Source organism: Chrysochloris asiatica, unplaced genomic scaffold (genome assembly GCF_000296735.1).
Source record: "Chrysochloris asiatica unplaced genomic scaffold, ChrAsi1.0 scaffold00316, whole genome shotgun sequence".
Lineage (NCBI taxonomy): Eukaryota > Metazoa > Chordata > Mammalia > Afrosoricida > Chrysochloridae > Chrysochloris > Chrysochloris asiatica.
The window spans coordinates 2,013,249-2,030,409 of NW_006408834.1; the positions used below are offsets into that span (position 1 = coordinate 2,013,249).

General features: G+C 45.3%; 1 protein-coding gene and 1 pseudogene across 1 annotated transcript in view; one reads left to right on the forward strand and one right to left on the reverse strand.

Moving 5' to 3' along the window:
- Positions 1 to 17,161, forward strand: part of ZNF366 (zinc finger protein 366) — a 55,179-nt gene that overhangs the window by 22,770 nt on the left and 15,248 nt on the right. The window contains exons 3-4 of the mRNA XM_006875270.1: positions 3,578 to 4,929; positions 9,815 to 10,006. Coding sequence (XP_006875332.1) covers positions 3,592 to 4,929; positions 9,815 to 10,006 — 1,530 coding nt within the window. The 5' untranslated portion in view covers positions 3,578 to 3,591. The remainder of the gene's footprint in view (positions 1 to 3,577; positions 4,930 to 9,814; positions 10,007 to 17,161) is intronic.
- On the reverse strand, positions 10,938 to 11,474 carry LOC102829545 (annotated as a pseudogene).

Below are 17,161 nucleotides of genomic sequence, written 5' to 3' on the forward strand. Positions count from 1 at the left end.
AATACCTTCAGTTTCTAAATCAGTGATCATATCCCACTCCAAATAGGTAACATTGTGGTAGAAAATACACACTTCATTCATCATGCATTTCCAAATACACTTTCTTAGCAATAAAATACACAAAAGACTCAGTACATTCTAGCCCATGTTCTAACACATCTCTTATTTACTACTTCTTAAATTAAGCTTTCTAAAATGGAGTTCTGATGTGGCACTGTCGGGTAAGCACTGAACCACAGGTCAGTTTGAACTGCAAGGTCAGAAACCCTATATAGGGTGACTATGAGTTGGAACCGACTCAATAGCACTTAATAACAACAAGGTGAACTAGTAACCATTGCTCCTTTCAATCAGAGCCAAAGACACAGAGGAAACCAATTTGTTGCATGTGAGCCTTAGTCACTTGTAACCCAAAACACTTGTCTCAAGTCCACACTGACTTGCTAATAGGAACTTCTCTCCAAAGGGGTAATCAAACTAACTGTGTCCAAAGTGAAATTCCAGGGAAAAGTTCTGCCATTTTCTTTCTCTATTTCAATAGGACACATTTAACCTTGTCTGGGAGCCGATTGTTTTTATAAATACAACACATTCTTGGACCAGTGCCACACCCTCTATAATTCTGTGTGAAATCTAGGAATCAGGACCTGCTGAACTACAAACCAAGAACCAACCAGTCTCATGACCATGAAAAGCCAGCCAAGAGCCTCAGCTGTCCCCCACCATGTGCTGGTCCTTTATTTCTGAACCAGCAACAGTGCTGGTGTCATTTTCATATCCATTCCACACTCCTCCCAGGTTCCTAAAGCTAGACATTTTACTCCCTTATCACTTCCTACAGTGGCTGGTCCTTTAGGCAGCAGTGGTAAAAGACCTTGCATTTCAGCAAGAATTTTAGGAGGAAGCAGAAGAGTATAACACAGGACTCTTACTTTTAATTACGAAGTCTCACATCCATGGAAAGCCATCCAGGGCTATCTTCCCACTCACATAAACACCAAGCAAATATTGTTTCTCAACCCTCTAACAATTTCACGTAACAGCTTTGAATAATACACAAATATTCACATAATAAAACCAGTTGCCACTGAATCCATGCTAACTAATAATGGCCCCATGTGTAACAGAGTAGAACTGTGTTCCTGAGGGTTTACAGTGGCCAATTACTTACTTACTTACTTATTTATTTATTTTTCAGAAATAGATCACCAAGCCTTGCTTTCAATGTAGCTCTAAGTAGAGTCGAATCTTTAACCTTTTGTTAGCAGCCAAGTACATTAATTGTCTGTACCAAACAGGGACTCCATTCACGGGACACATACTTTTTCTTCAATTGAATTGTTTGTATTTGGACTTGGCAATCAAATACAAAAAGGTCCAAAATTGTTTCAATTATGCTGTAGTTTGCAAACCTCTCATAAGGACATGTAATTTGGGAACATCTGTTGTTGTTGTTGTTAGGTGCCATCGAATCAGTGCTGACTCATAGTGACCCTATGCACAATAGAACGAAACACTGTCCAATCCTGGACCAACCTCACAATTGTTGCCACACTTGAGTCCAATGATGCTAACACTTTGCCAATCCATCTCACTAGTGGTCTTCCTCTTTTTCTCTGACTCTCCACCTTACCAAACATGATATCCTTCTCCAATGACTGGTCCCTCCTGACAAGATATCGGAAGTATGAAAGATGAAGTCTGGCCATTCTGGCCTCCAAGGAGCACTCTGGCTGTACTTCTTCCAACACAGATCTATTTGTTCTTTTGGCAGCCCATGGTACTATGAATATTCGCTTCCAACACCATAACTCAAATGTATCTAAGTACTTAAAAAAACTGTATTATCTGGTCAAGGACTATAATAAATCCCTGGAATATGGCGGCCCTTTCGACCTTGGCGTCCTCATTCTGCACTGTTCGGGTTATAACCATGTTTAATAGCCAGAACCTTGAGTTAGTCTACACTCGATCCCAGCCTTGTCTCCGGTGGCCCTAGATTAGACGTAAAACTAGTGTAGGCAGATTAGCTCAATGGGAGTGTCACATGATCACAGGGGACCAATTCCAGTCAAACACAAGACATCAGTAAAAGTACTCTCACTGAAAATGTGGAACCAGTCAATTGGTTGATTCCACCAGTGTCTTTTCGAGAAAGATAGAAGACTGTCAAGGAGACATGGGAAAGACAACATGGCTCCTCATTTAGACTCCATCCAACCCCACACTGTCTGCCTGATGCTGTCACCAGAACACAGCAGCTGGCTCAGCAAGGGCAGAGGGAAGGTCAGGACTGCCAGAGTCACCCAAAAGGTTTGCTTTGACTCCAGCCTGAGGGGAGAGACCCAAGTAGATATTTTATTCCCTTAGAAGTACAGCCAGAGTGCTCCTTGGAGGTCAGGATGGCCAGACTTCATCTTTCATACTTCAGACATCTTGTCGGGAGGGTCCAGACACTGGAGAAGGATATCATGTTTGGTAAGGTGGAGGGTCAGAGAAAAAGAGGAAGACCCCCAGCAAGATGGATTGGCAAAGTGGCAGCATCAATGGGCTTAAGCATGGCAACAATGGTGGGATTGGCCCAGGACCGGACAGTGTTTCGTTCTGTTGTACATAGGGTCGCAATGTGTCGGTACCGACTCGAAGGCACTTACCAACAACATCACTTCCTACAATGTCTGGTCCTTCAGGCAGCAGTGGTCAAAGACCTTGCATTTCAGTACACATTTTAGAAAGTCGTAGTCTGGGATCTTGTCTCCTGACACTGTTTCAGGGCAATCATTACAATGTTGACTATGTCTTGCCAAGATGACTTTACAGCATTGGTTTTCCCGATATACTTTTCTTAGTCAGATGGATCTTTTCCACATCATGCTCCTCAGCAGCACACTTTACAGAGTGGAGACTCAGAAAACGGTAATATTAAGCATTGACGTTCCGTCTCCTCCAGCAGCTAAGACTCTAAGTAGGGGTATGGTAGTGGGAATTGGTTCCTTTATAGAAGAAGGGATCATAAAAGACATTGTATCGATGGTGATGTTGTTAGGTGCCATAGACTTGATTTCAACTCATAGCGACCCCATATGACAGAGTAGAACTGTCCCCAAAAGTTTTCATTAGGAAGCAGATCTCTAAGCCTTTCTCCCTTGAAATAACTAGATGTGTTTGAAGTGCCAACCTTTGGTCAGCCACCAAGCACTTAACCTTTGCGCCGCCTGCCCTGGCTTCTTAAATCACCATTTGGAGATGGAACTCTACCTCAGATAGAGGTACCACAGCAGAATGTACCCCACTGAGTAGCTCTGTGCCTCGGTCACGTCATTTCTTCTCTCTGGACCTTGATGCCCTCATCTGAAATGGGAACAGTGCCCACATGCACACTCAGGTCCCAACTCCTGTTCTTCAGTATGAGTTTGTGGATTTACACTGGAAGCCAGTTTGACTCAGCCCATGGTCCCAGGAGGCCAATACTTTCCACACTATTCTCCCTAAATTTGTACTGAGCCCATCTAACCCAGGCCCTTAAAAGAATGGGATTATAATTAGTATTTTTAACAGCGTTTCTTTCTTTTCAAAGGAAATTTGCCAAGGATGCAAAAGGAAATGAAGATGATCAAAGATGAGGATGTGCATTTCAATTTGGGTGTGAAGAGGACCCCCTCTTTTCCTCATTGCTTGCAGCCTGTGGCTTCCAGGGGGAAAGCCCCCCAAAGACACTCTTTCCCGGAGGCTCTCCGGGGACCTTTCCCCCAGTTTCGGTATGAACCTTCCCCAGAAGACCTAGACGGATTCCCCAGTGACTTCGAAGGCGGAGGGTCTCGGAAACGGAAAAGCATGCCCACCAAGATGCCCTATAGTCATTCTGCCGAAGAAGAAGCCCCCATTGTGCTCCCCGCTGAGGAGACCAAAAACCAGGGTTCTCCAAACCTTCCTCTGCTGTTCCCGCAGCCCCCGCGGCCCAAGTACGACTCCCAGATGATCGACCTGTGCAATGTGGGCTTCCAGTTCTGCCGCACCCTGGAACACCTGGGGGCCAGAGCCATCAAGCAGGAGCCGGCTAAGCCCAGTGCCGTGTGGGCCCAGCCCACGGCCCCTCCGTTCCTGCCCACACCCTACCCCTACTATCCCAAAGTCCACCCAGGCCTCATGTTCCCGTACTTCATGCCCTCCTCCACCCCCTTCCCCTTCAGCCGGCACACCTTCCTGCCCAAACAGCCCCCTGAGCCGCTGCTGCCCCCGCGGAAAGCGGAGCCTCAGGAGAGTGAGGAGATCAAGCAGAAGGTGGAGAGGGTGGACGTGAACGTGCAGATCGACGACAGCTACTATGTGGACGTGGGTGGGTCACAGAAGCGCTGGCAGTGCCCCACCTGCGAGAAATCCTACACCTCTAAGTACAACCTGGTGACGCACATCCTGGGCCACAGCGGGATCAAACCCCACGCCTGCACCCGCTGCGGAAAGCTCTTCAAGCAGCTCAGTCACCTGCACACCCACATGCTGACCCACCAGGGCACGCGGCCCCACAAGTGCCAGGTGTGCCACAAGGCCTTCACGCAGACCAGCCATCTGAAGCGTCACATGATGCAACACAGCGAGGTGAAGCCGCACAACTGCCGCGTGTGCAGCCGCGGCTTCGCCTACCCCAGCGAGCTCAAGGCCCATGAGGCCAAGCACGCCAGTGGGCGGGAGAACATCTGTGTGGAGTGCGGCCTAGACTTCCCCACCCTGGCTCAGCTGAAGAGACATCTTACCATGCACCGGGGACCCATCCAGTACAACTGCTCCGAGTGCAACAAGACCTTCCAGTACCCAAGTCAGTTGCAGAACCACATGATGAAGCACAAGGACATCCGGCCCTACATCTGCTCCGAGTGTGGCATGGAGTTTGTGCAACCCCACCATCTCAAGCAACACTCCCTCACCCATAAGGTGAGCTCCCCACCCAAGGGCGGGGGCTGGCTGGCAGTGGGGTACTAGGAGCCAGGAGACCTGAGCAGCTCTCACCTTTCACACTGGGGAGCGGTGACTGAGTAGAAGGTTTCTGCTCTGAGCCCTGAGTCTTCATCAGCATGTTAAATGGAGGAAATGAAATTGTTGTTAAGTCCTTTCTCTCCCAAGAGTCCCTGGGGGTGCAGACATTCCACACATTTTGCTGCTAGCTGAAGCTTCGAGTGGAAAAATGGAATGAAAAGATAATGGAATTTTTCCACAAACTTTTTGAAACCATGCTGGTACTTAGAAAACCCCGTGGTTCTGATACAGAATCTACTTCTCCGCCACTGATCTCTCCACCTAGCTTTCTAGAGTCTCGGGTTGGCCTGTGAGCTGGTGACCTAGGAATAAATCACACAGACATTTTGGAGAAGAGTCTGAGAAGGACTGAAGGAAACAGCTAGAAGTTGTGCTGCTGTTTTCCAAGTCTCTGTGGTGGTGGTGGTGGTGGTGTGTGCTGTCCAGCCAGTTCCCACTCACAGTGACCATGTAGAGGGTTTCTGAGAGCAGTTGTTGGGTTTAAACTGCCGACCTTGTGGTTAGCAGTCCAGTGCCTATCCTACAGTGCCACATTCTGTGTCTGGAAACTTCATCCAGGGAACTAGCATGAGGACAATTGCACTGTTCAAAAAATGTGTCATCAGACTCCTGTGTCCCCAAGACCAGTTCTGTCCTGAGTTCAGTCAGCATTTTCGAGAGAATTCTCCTCATCTTTTGCTGTTGGGGGCAGCGGCTACCTTTTGCCTTGTTTTCTCTCAGTTATGAGACCTGCATTTTGTGCAGGTGGCTTTTAGGAGGAGAGCCTGGCCCAAGCCCAACAGGACCTGCTGTTCCCTGAGTTGAGCTTATGGGTGTAGTACCCTGTGGTTTGTATTGTGTTGTTTTGGTTTTATCTTCCACGGGCTCATTCTTCAAGGAAAAATGTAAGCCCAAGAGTCTAAATTCGGCCTAGTTTGGAATCAGATTCCTGGTGTCTTTCAGCGGAAGGAAGGCCCTCTTGTTGTCCCTGAAATACTATCCCCTTAAATTGACTTGGGTGTGGCGCTATAGGATTAACACTGAAACCTGAACTGCTAGGTCGGTGGTTCAAACTCACCAGCCACTCCTAAGTCAGAAATGACTTAGTGACATTTAATAACAACAAGAAGCTGACTTGGGTCTGCACAGAACTTCCTAGAGGGCAGGTTTGTCTTACTCACCTCTACCATCACACCCTTGACCACGAGCAATTTCCTTGGCAGTAGAGACTTCTAGCAAGTCAAAGTTTCTAAAACCTTCTTCAGTGAAAGGTCAGTGGAGAGCATTGCCCAGGCAAGATAGCATTTCTGCTCAGCGATAATGGGTCTCGTTTGTTAGATTAGGACAAAGCACAGGGCATTTTCTGGCTCTGCAGCAGAGACGAAATGTGCACAAACAGCTCCTGCCCTGCATTTACAAAAGGCCCCTGGAGATGCCATCCAGGGGGGAGTTGTCCTGCCAAGTCTAGGTGAACCATCAACAAAGAACGTAGTCTGAGATGCAGCGACAAAGGGGGCCAGTAGCTTATTTCAGGAACTCCTGTGTGTGGTGAAAAGGAATCAAAGTTGCATTTCAAAATGTAAAAAATTCTATAAAATAGTAGAAAATAAAGTAAAAAATGGGAGACACTGCCTGGTGCCTGCAATAAGCATTAGGAAATGGAATACATTTTAATTAGTTGTTGTTGTTAAGTGCTGTCGAGTCGATCCCGACCCATAACGACCCTGTGTAGGGTTTCTGAGGAGCAGCTGGTGAGCTTGAATCACAGACCTTGCAGTTCAAATGGCTTTGCAGTCTGGCACATTAACCCACAGTGCCACACCAGGACTTAGAGATGTCATTAAATAGTGAGAGGTAGCATTTATTGAGAAGTCTTTGGGTGATGCAAGTAATTAAGCACTTGACTGCTAATGGAGAGGTTGGTGCTTTTAGCCACCCAGACGTCTCTCAGAAGAAAGGTCTGGCGATCTGTTTCTGGAATCAATCATTGAAAATCCTATAGAGCATGATTCAACTCTGACATACATGGGGTTCCCATGAGTAGGAATGCACTCACTGATAACTGGGAGTATTTACCCAACACTTTGCATATGTCCGGTGCTTTGTAGTTCATTTAACATCTCTAAGAATAGCTATAATTATGATTATAATTATTTACAGATGAGGATGTTGAGGTTCCCTATACTCCAGCACTTAAGCTCTTGAATCTTTACTGTAAAGACTGTCCCCTCTTCTACCCCATTCCCATCATTCCTCCCTGTGCTCCCAGCTTCCTTCTGAGCCTCTCTCTGTGCTTTGACGGATCCTGTTGTGTTTCAGGCTTGTGTTCACTTGAGTTCCAAGGCAGCCCACACTTGAATTTTACTGGGACATATAATTCTCTTTAGAAAATTCTGAAAACCATGATATGTAGATTAGTAGTGATAAGTAGATCCCAGGACAGTTGGATCATAGTCAACTCCAGAGAGAAACTTGAGAAAAGAAAGATACTGAAGTAAATTTTGAAACACATAAAGAAAATATTAAGCTCATTATTGAATGTGCAACACATTTTTTTAAGTTATTTTAAAACTCAACAACAAAACCCACTGCAGCTGTGTCTATTCCAACATATAGCAACTCTATGGGATAGAGTGAAACTTATCTATAGGGTTTCCTGGACTTAAATCTTTATGAGAGCAGATAGCCTCATCTTTTTCCCATGAAGCAACTAGTGGGGTTGAACCACTGACTTTGTCATTAACAACCCAACACTTAACCCACTGTGCCATAGGAGAATGTTGTATTTTAATTTGAAGAGGGGATTGATGTCTAGAGTTCTTCATTAGCATAAATCCATACTCATCAGCAATCATTTAGATAGAGAGTATGAAAGCCAGAAAGAAACTCGAGTTTCCCAGAACTCACTGCTTCATCTTGACATGAGGAAAGCAACAAAAGACCAGGTGATACCATGTCTAAGGTTAAGATACAGCCAGTAAGTGGTTGAGCAGAGACCTGAATCTACTGTTTAATGCCCTGGACTCACCAACACTGAGGTGTGGTACTTTCTGACCATGCTCCAAATCAAGGAAAATTAAATATAGGTAGAGAGAGAGGCAGAGCTATTTGGAACACTTGCCTCCTTAGACCTCTACATAAACCAGGGTTTTTAAGGTTAGTTAGTTAGTTAGTAAGGTAGGTAGGTAGGTGCAATTGAATCATTTCCAACTCATAGCAACGCTATGGAAATGGAACAAAACAGTGCCTGGTCCCACACCATCATCACAATTGTTATGCCTAAGCCCATTATTGCTGCCACTGTGTCAACCCATCTGATTGGGGGTCTTCCTCTTTTTCACTGGCTCTCCACTTTACCACTCATGATGTCCTTCTCCAGAGACTGGTCCCTCCTGACAATATGTCCAAAGGAGAGAGAATGTCTTTCCATCCTTGTTTCTAACCAGCATTCTGACTATACTTCTCCCAGGACAGATTTGTTAGTTCTTCTGGCAGTCCATGGTACTTCCAATATTCTTTGTCAACACCATCGTTCAAGTGCACTGATTCTTCTATGGTCTTCCTTATCCATTGTCCAATTTTCACATGCATATGAGGTGACTGAAGAGACCATGGTTTGGGTCAGGTACACCTTAGTCCTCAACTGACATTTTTGCTCTTGAACACTTTAAAGATGTCTTGTACAGCAGATTTGCCTAATGCAATACATTGTTTGACCTCTTGACTGCTGCTTCCATTTGCTAGTTGTCCTGATCCTATATTAACCTTCATTTTAATGCTATGGCTCTCTTTAAGTTTTCCTTCCCAAAAGTCTTTCCTGGTCAAGATCTCCTGCAAAATCCTTCTTATGAAAGCAATAGTTATTGGTGGTGGTTATGTGCCACGGAGTTGGTTTTGACTCACAGTGACTCTGTGTAGGGTTTCTGAGATTGTAAATCTTTATGGGAGCAGAAAGCCTCATCTTTCTCCTGCAGAAACAATGGTAGTTTCAAACTGCTGACTGTGAGATTAGCAGCCCAACTCATAACCATGACACTATCAGGACTCCTTAGTAGTTAGTCAGGATCAACTAATGTTCTACTCCAGCTCTGAATCCCCAGAAGTGCTCTCAATGACAGCACTGATGCTTAGGTCTTCAAACACTTCTCTGTAATTTCCTGGTGCAGAGAGCTGTCCGCTGTCAAATTCTTCTGTAAGACAGAAACCAGCTTGGGGGAGGCACCATAGCTGTGCCACAGAGAGGTCACTGTGGCTGAAGCCTATAGGAGCCCAGGAAACCAACTCAATGGTGTAATTATCAAGTTGTAAGTTATTGAAGTGTGGGTCAGAGCTGTTTTCCTGGGATTTTCAAGTACATTAATGAGAACTCAATAGAGCATTGGTTTTCGTATGGGAAATGATAACATCAGTTTAGAAGGCTTTCTGTTTGCATTATCATGAAAGCTGGATTATAGATTCATTCTGCAGCTTATTCTACAGTGTTCTTACCCAAATCCTATTAATCTCCGAGAACTCTCTCTCTGTAGAATTAACCCTGTAGCAGCAGGAGCAACAAAAATAATAGCTTTCTTTCCCTCTAATGATCTGGCTAGTTTATGGTTTTCAGAAGAAAGAAAAAACATGCAATTATTTTGTTCTACAAAATAGTGATTTAACAAGGTTAAAGTCACACCATTTGCAAACGCAGCATCTGTCACTAAATTCTTTGTGGATTTCTTTGGCAGAGAAAGAAATGAGGACTAGAATCACAATAAAGACATGTTACCTGTTAACTATCTATTTCCTGAATCTGGCCTCCCTCCAGGGCGTGAAGGAACACAAGTGTGGCATTTGTGGGCGGGAGTTTACCCTGCTGGCCAACATGAAGAGACACGTGCTGATTCACACCAACATCCGTGCCTACCAGTGTCACCTCTGCTACAAGAGCTTCGTGCAGAAACAGACCCTCAAGGCCCACATGATTGTCCACTCGGATGTGAAGCCTTTTAAATGCAAGGTGAGCAGCATGTCGGGGAGAAATACAGAAAAGGGGGACACACGGGGTTGTGCAAATGGCTGAAAGGAAAGGTCCCCAGAGAATCTTCGAATCCATTTGATTAGTGGGCCACTGAGGCCCATAGTAGATCCTTGGCCATCCCCAGGTACCATATGCTGCTTGGAGTCTCTTTTCATACAACCGATGCTCACACCAGTCCACATTGGTCCCTAAGAAGTCTGCTTGTTGGTCACATTATTAAATCAGTGCTAATAGCAAGTAGGAGAGAAGGAGACAAGGATGATAGGCTGTTTCTGGGTGGAGGCAGGTGTAAGAGAAGGTGTGAGGGATGGAATGTCCATTTGGACAATGATGTTTCCAAAGGAAGACGGTGATGTGGAGTAATCATGTATAGTCTTCTCCCCTTTATGAATCAATGAGTAAATTGTAGAAAGGAACTAGAGAAACTTCTAGCACTGTTGCTCTCTTTTCTCACTCCTCTCCTCTCCTAGAACTCAAAAATATTTGGTTGGGCTGAAGAATAATCATGAGCACAATTATTTGAAGTATTTTCCATTTGCTCCCAAATAATATATAGTATAAGGATTGTAAAACATGATGCCGGGACATGGGACTTCCTCATGTAACTTTACAAGGGAGGAGGAGAATCATTATCAACATCAACAGCCCAACCTCCAACCTTGTTTTTTGGGGGGATGGGGTGGGATATGACCTTTATTGAGCTTATCCACCAGAGTGGAAACAATGTCTGTCCAAAAGCAAATGTTTGTTACTATAACTTCTGCATCACAATTAAAATCCAAAGTTTTTTTTTAAAACAGTCAACTCAATCAAAACCCACTATTTCAGAATCAATAGCTTCTTTGAAGCCACAGTAACCCTAAATATGGTTAAGACTCGAATGCCGAAATTTGGTTGATTGCATAGCTAATTAAATTTCCAACTTGCTCAAATAGAATACAAAAAAGCAAAATTGTGGTTTTTTCCACATACAGTCCACTGGAATCACCAACACTGGGCAGCTGTTAGAGTATTTCGAATCCTGAGACAATAAGGAATCCAGGCATCCTTTAGACAGTCTTCTGTTGCCCTTTCTTCCAATCAGAGATCAGTGGATGTGTGGGATGACACCACCACCAGCAATTGTAGCCTTAATAAGGGAGTCCAGCTCTTCTTCATCTCCTCAAATAGCAAGTTGCAAGTGACAAGGGGTAATACGCTTTACCTATAAGTCTTTTGTTGCATTTCCTGCCAGTTCAAGAACCTCTGAGGTTAGGTACTCCAGAATGGCTGCGTTGTACACAGCGGCAGTCGTGCCCACATGCCCGTGGCTGGTCGTGCTAGATTTCAGGTGTCAATGAATATGGCTCACCCGGCTCACCCGGAACTGCAAGCCGGCTCTCTGCGAGCGGGAGACAGCTTTTGTCTTTGCCTTTCCTGAGTCCTTTCCAGCCTTACCGCCAGCCATTTCGAATTCTGCTGAAGCTCAAACAAGCAAGGTTAGAGAAAAGGTTAGTCAAACACCCAGCGAGGTCCCATCAGCTACTTCGTCGCACCGCAATACAACTGCCCTCCAAACTTTTTTACCATTTCTGACACCAGCTGTCCGTCTTACAGCACTAATTCTCTTCTGGGTTTGTTAATTAGTCCCAATGTCACAAGTAACTCACAAACTATACTCAGAGTTATGGGGTTTACTAGGAAAGTGGTGGTGGTGGTGGTTATGTGCTGTGGAGTCGGTTCTGACTTATAGCGACCTTGTACAGAGTTTCCGAGGCTACAAACCTTTACGCGAGCAGAAAGCCAACAGACTACAATTCAGGATCAGGAATGACTCTGGATATAGTTCTTTATGGAGTCCTGGTATAGTGCTGTGGGTTAATACGCTGGACTGCAAAGTTGGTTAGAATCTCAAGGTCAGCGGTTCAAGCACACCAGCAGCTCCTCGGAAACCCTATACAGGGTCGCTATGGGTCGGAACCAATGGCACTTAACAACAACAACAAGAAGATTCTTAGCTCTGCCCTTAGCCCCTCAATCTGATCTCTGCCTGCTCAGGAAAGTGTTACAAATATCTTTAGCTCTGCTAATAAGTGCTAAGAGGCACCACACTCAGCAAGTAAAACTCAGCTAGAAGGTGCTCAGCATTCTTCTCTTTGAGTAAGGATACTCACTGTAGCTGCCTTACTCCATGGGCTTCAGCACGACAGTCCTTCTAGTGCTGGCCTCATGGTTCTGCTGTCTCTGTTGCTATAATTTCTCTGCATTGCTTCTTGCCATCTCTCACCATCTTTGGTGTAGGAGGTTCTCAGCACAGAGACCCCAGGCTCAAAGGACACAATCCACTTCTACCTACTCTTTCTTGGTGATAGTAAGAACCCCACTTGCCACCCCTCGAATGACTCTTTGTTAAGCCTAATGAATGGCAAAACTAACCAATTCCGTTGTTTGGGTTCCATACACCTTATTTGCATGGTCCCACTCATAGTGGTTATGAATCGAGCTGTGAACCACAAGGTCAGCAGTTCGAAACTACCAGCTGTTCTGCAGGAGAAAGATGAGGCTTTCTGCTCCCATTTACAGCCTCAGAAACCCTTTACAGGGTTGCTATGAGTCGGAATCGACTCCAGGACACATAACCACCAACCACCACCACTCCCCCAAGGATTATATGACCCTTATTTGCATTGTTAGCAAACTGTCCAATCCCCTTGGTGGGCCACAAGTACCTTATTTGCCTAATCCACTCAATCATTTAGTGGGAATTATAGACCATTAGTGAGCAAGACCCTACATAAGAGCAAGTCATTGCATCACAGGGACTGAGAATCTTCATTCAAATATATGTGTTCGATTAAGTGGAATGGATCTTTATTTCATCGCCTGAGGTAAACTGTGGGATCTGGAAGTTTCTAAAGTCCAAGGCACTGATGTGTCTCTCAAAAGAGCTCAGGCTTCCCAAGCCTGTAACTCCCCAGTGCTGTTTCCCTACTCTACTTCAAAACCTAGAAAGACTCTTGCGCAGGGTTGAACAGCTTAATTTAAGGTACAGACAAGCAAGCGCTATCAGGTCATGAAGACAGGGCTAAGAGGAACAAAGAGAGAAATTACCATGCTTACCAAGTGTTAGAACCCTTCTGTTTGAAGCGGAAGTTTTCCTTTTCTCTGTCACTAGATATCTGATATGGTCTAAATGATGTTCTCTGTTGATCCCTATTTCCAAAGTGGGGTTCACTGTTTTTGAGGTCTGTTCTTGATTTATTTCCTTGGCAGTTTGTTCCCTCTTAAAGGAACCCCCTGCGAAGTTGACTTTTTCCTGTGCTGGCCACTCCTGGAATGGGGTGAGAGGGGTCAGGAACCAGAGCTTCCCTAGACCTGTGTGGGTATTCTCCAGAGATTGGGGAGGGAGGCTTCTCCCTCCAACCCTTTTCCTGCCACCCACTTGTATTTCCCCTCCTTTCCTTCAAGTTCCCAGTGGTTTGAAAGTCAAATTTATATCCATCTTGAGTCTTCCAAGCTGATGGGAGAGAAAGCTGAAAGTAGGATTAGCTGCCTAATTTGCAGAGCCTAGTGCAACATGGAAATGTGAGCGCCTTTGTCCAAATGTTGTTAAGAGTTTCAAGATGGCAACAGCAGAGCATGAAAGTAAGCCCGGGACCCTCTTCTCTTTCTATACAGGCCACACATCCATGAAACCAGCCCTGGGTACATGAGCCAAACATCTCCACAGACCACCTCCTCCCTCTGTCTTTGATCTCCTTCCTGCTCCACTGAGTCCCTTGAGCTCCTGCCAAGGGTTAACGGCCTCCTGCAATGAAGGTGTAAACAGGCTTTCTTTGCTTCTCTTCATTCCTCGCACTGTTTACTCTTGAACTTGGAGCATAAACTCGTTTTTATAAGTGGGGTACATAAAGTTGTCAAAAGATGGGGCAATCTTTGACACAGTTTTGTCATTGTTAGTTGCTGTGGAGTCAACTCCAACTCATGGTGGCCTTGTGCAAAAGAGAATGAAATGTTGCCAGATGGATCCTACACCATCTTTATGATCTTTGGTCTGTTTGAGTCCGTTGTTGTAGCTCGCTAACGTGTCACTCCATCTCACTGAGGTCTTCCTTTGCTTTTCACTGACCCCTCTACTTTCTCAGACATGCCGCAGTTTATGTTGTTGTTCTCAATGAGTGCCGTTAAGTCAGTTCTTACCCATAGCTACCCTGTATAGGGTTTCCAAGGAGCGACTGGTGAGCTTGAACCACCGACCTTGTGATTCAAACTGACTTTGCAGTCCAGCAAATTAACCCACAGCCTTCGCAGCAGGACTCAGTTTATGGTCCCCTAAAAATCCACACCTGGCTGATCTAACCTTTTCTCATCTTTCTTTTGTCCATTTGGGTTCAGTTGTTGCTGTTGTTGTGTGTTGTGGAATTGGTTCCAAATCATAGCCACCCTGTATAGGGTTTCTAAGGAGTAGCTGGTGAGCTTGAACTGGCCACCTTGTAGTTCAAACTGACCTTGCAGTCCAATAGCAGTGGTAAAACCAGGTAGAAAGCTCCCTGAGAAGGAGGGATACATTGGGGGCAGAGCCAAGTACAAAGAATGGACTTGACAAGCTGTATGTGATTTGGAGCTCTGGTAGCGAAGTGGTTATGAATCGGGCTGTGAACTGCAAGGTCAGCAGTTCGAAACTACAAGCTGTTCCGAGAGAGAAAGATGAGGCGTTCTGCTCCCGTAAAGATTTACAGCCTCGGAAACCCTGTATAGGGTCATAATGAGTTGGAACCGACTCCACGGCACACAGCCGCCACCACCACCATGTGATTTGGGGGCACAGAGGCAGTTCTTCTGCTTCTCTACTTTCAAGGGCCTCAGAGAGGTCTGGGGGATTTCTTAGATCAGGTGGTACTGAGGATCTAGAGGGTGCTCTTTAGTCTCACTATACAGAAAACTACACAACACAGTGCAACCCAGATCTAGTGATGCAGTGAGTGAGCCTAGCTTAATGTTTTAGAGTTCCTTTCCTGAAAGACTGTCTCCTCCTCCCAACAGCCAGTAATTGTACATCATACACAGATCAGAGAGTGCCTGCTTACAGCTCAGAAACTCAGTTTGAATCAACCTTCATTTTGTTGAGGGTTGATTAGGCTCTGGATGTCTGATCCATACCATCAGAGCCCATAAGAGAAATGTCAGCTTTGAAACAATGCACAATTTATACTTACAATGGGAGATGGGTCTGCACAGGAACTGCGCTGCTCATCTGCACAGGACTTTTCCTCCTGGTGGGTAGGTCTTCTCAGGAGATTATAAATCAGGAGGCTGGCTGGAGAGTGTATGTATCATTAGAACAAAACTCACTGGACTTTAAAGAGATTTCTGTCAAGCTTTGGTGGCATATCTCCATTCTTATACATTTCTAAAACAAGAGCTGGCATCAGTCACCTTGATCCAAAGCCCTCTGTCTCCTGGAAAATACCAGAAGCCTACTGCCAGGTTCTTCCCACCTCCACCCCCTACAAAGTGTCACCCTGCTTGATGTCCTCCTTGCAGCATCACCATCCTTTGTTTCAATATGCATTCAGAGTCTGTCTGAGTTTAGAACTATGCCTTGAACTTTTTGTGCTTGTAAACTAACTCCTGATCCCACTGTGGGATGAGCTATCTAGAGACATTCCTGTGGACATTTGTGGACTCTAATAGTTTCTTAACAACCTGGTCCTGGGTGGAGACTGTGGGGAATTTGGTGTTAGGAAGGAACCGTTTAATCATTGCTATGTAATTCATGGAGTCCTGATGTGGTGCTATATGATGAACACTGGATTGCTAACCACAAGGTTGTCAGTTCAAACCCAGAAGCCACTCCTTGGGAAGCCTATATAGATCATTATGAGTCAGAAGTGACTTGATGGCACTTAACAACCACAATGCAATTCATAGGGTCCTTGTATGGTTCAAATGATTAACACACTCCACTGCTAACCAAAAGGCTGAAGGTTCCAATCCACTCAGAGGTGGTTTAGGAGAATAATCTGTTGATCTACTTCTAAAAAATCAGCAATTGGAATCCCTATGAAGCCCAGTTCTCCTCTAATACATATGGGATTACCATGATCCAGGATCAGAGCTATCAGAGATAGATGGCTGGCTGGTGGTATAGAGATGTTGAACAAGCCCAAACAGTTAATCCCTAGCTTTATAGTGGTGACAAGGTAGATGTCACATGAGTGATGTGGTTGGGAAAAGAGTCTTTCTCCAGCCACACTCAAAGAGTTAACACTCCTCAATTCTTACTAAGAAAACTCCCAATTTTTCTTCTTAACCAAAACCCCTCCTCCTGCTGCAATAGGAACTGGTTCTTTCCAGCTCTGGGCTCAATGGGAACAGCTGTCCATAGCAAGTAGAAAGGTTCGCTCACTATGGAATTAAACATTAACAATAGGGTGGAAAATTAGAGGAGAGGAAAGGTTTCAATTCTGTTTCTTTTTTCATTATAAAAAAAAAAAAAAATGACTGCCCCTCCAGGCTCTTTTGCTATTGGCTGGATTTCTGGACTCCTTGTTTCTGAGAGCCAGCTGGAGTTTTTCCAGAGGCCTATGCCTTTAGACTTAAGCCTGTTTCAGAAATATGCTTCCCAGATTCTGCGTAAGCATGCAGGCTTGATTTGGATACTATCCTTGTGGTGGCCTCACTCTATAATAGCAACAAACCAGCTGCCGTCTTTGGGAAACCTGTCCAGGAAAAGCAGCCATCCAGAATTTCCGGGACAAATTCTCCTTTGAGATGGGTGAAGCCGGGAGCTGCCTAAGTTATGAATCACCAGGTCATCTGCAGCCTTGAGTGGTGCAGAGGGTTGAAAGCCTCAGGGCAGAGCTGTTAGAAGAGAAAGATGGTCTCTCTGAAAAGGGTCCCCACTGGCTCCATTTCTCCTCTGTCTCATTGATGCCCCATAAGGGGAGAAACCAGGTAGGGTGTTCTGAGGCCTTTCAGGCTGGCATGGAGGGAGTTAAGGCAGTGACCAGATAGAAGCTTTTTGGCAGCAAACCCCTCCTCAGCAGAAGGAAGGATATAGCTGTATGAGCTGCCTGTTTAACAATGCCTCACATGTCCCCTGGGGCCCGCCTGCAAATAGATTTCATCTTGCTTTCTCTTGTACTTTTCAAA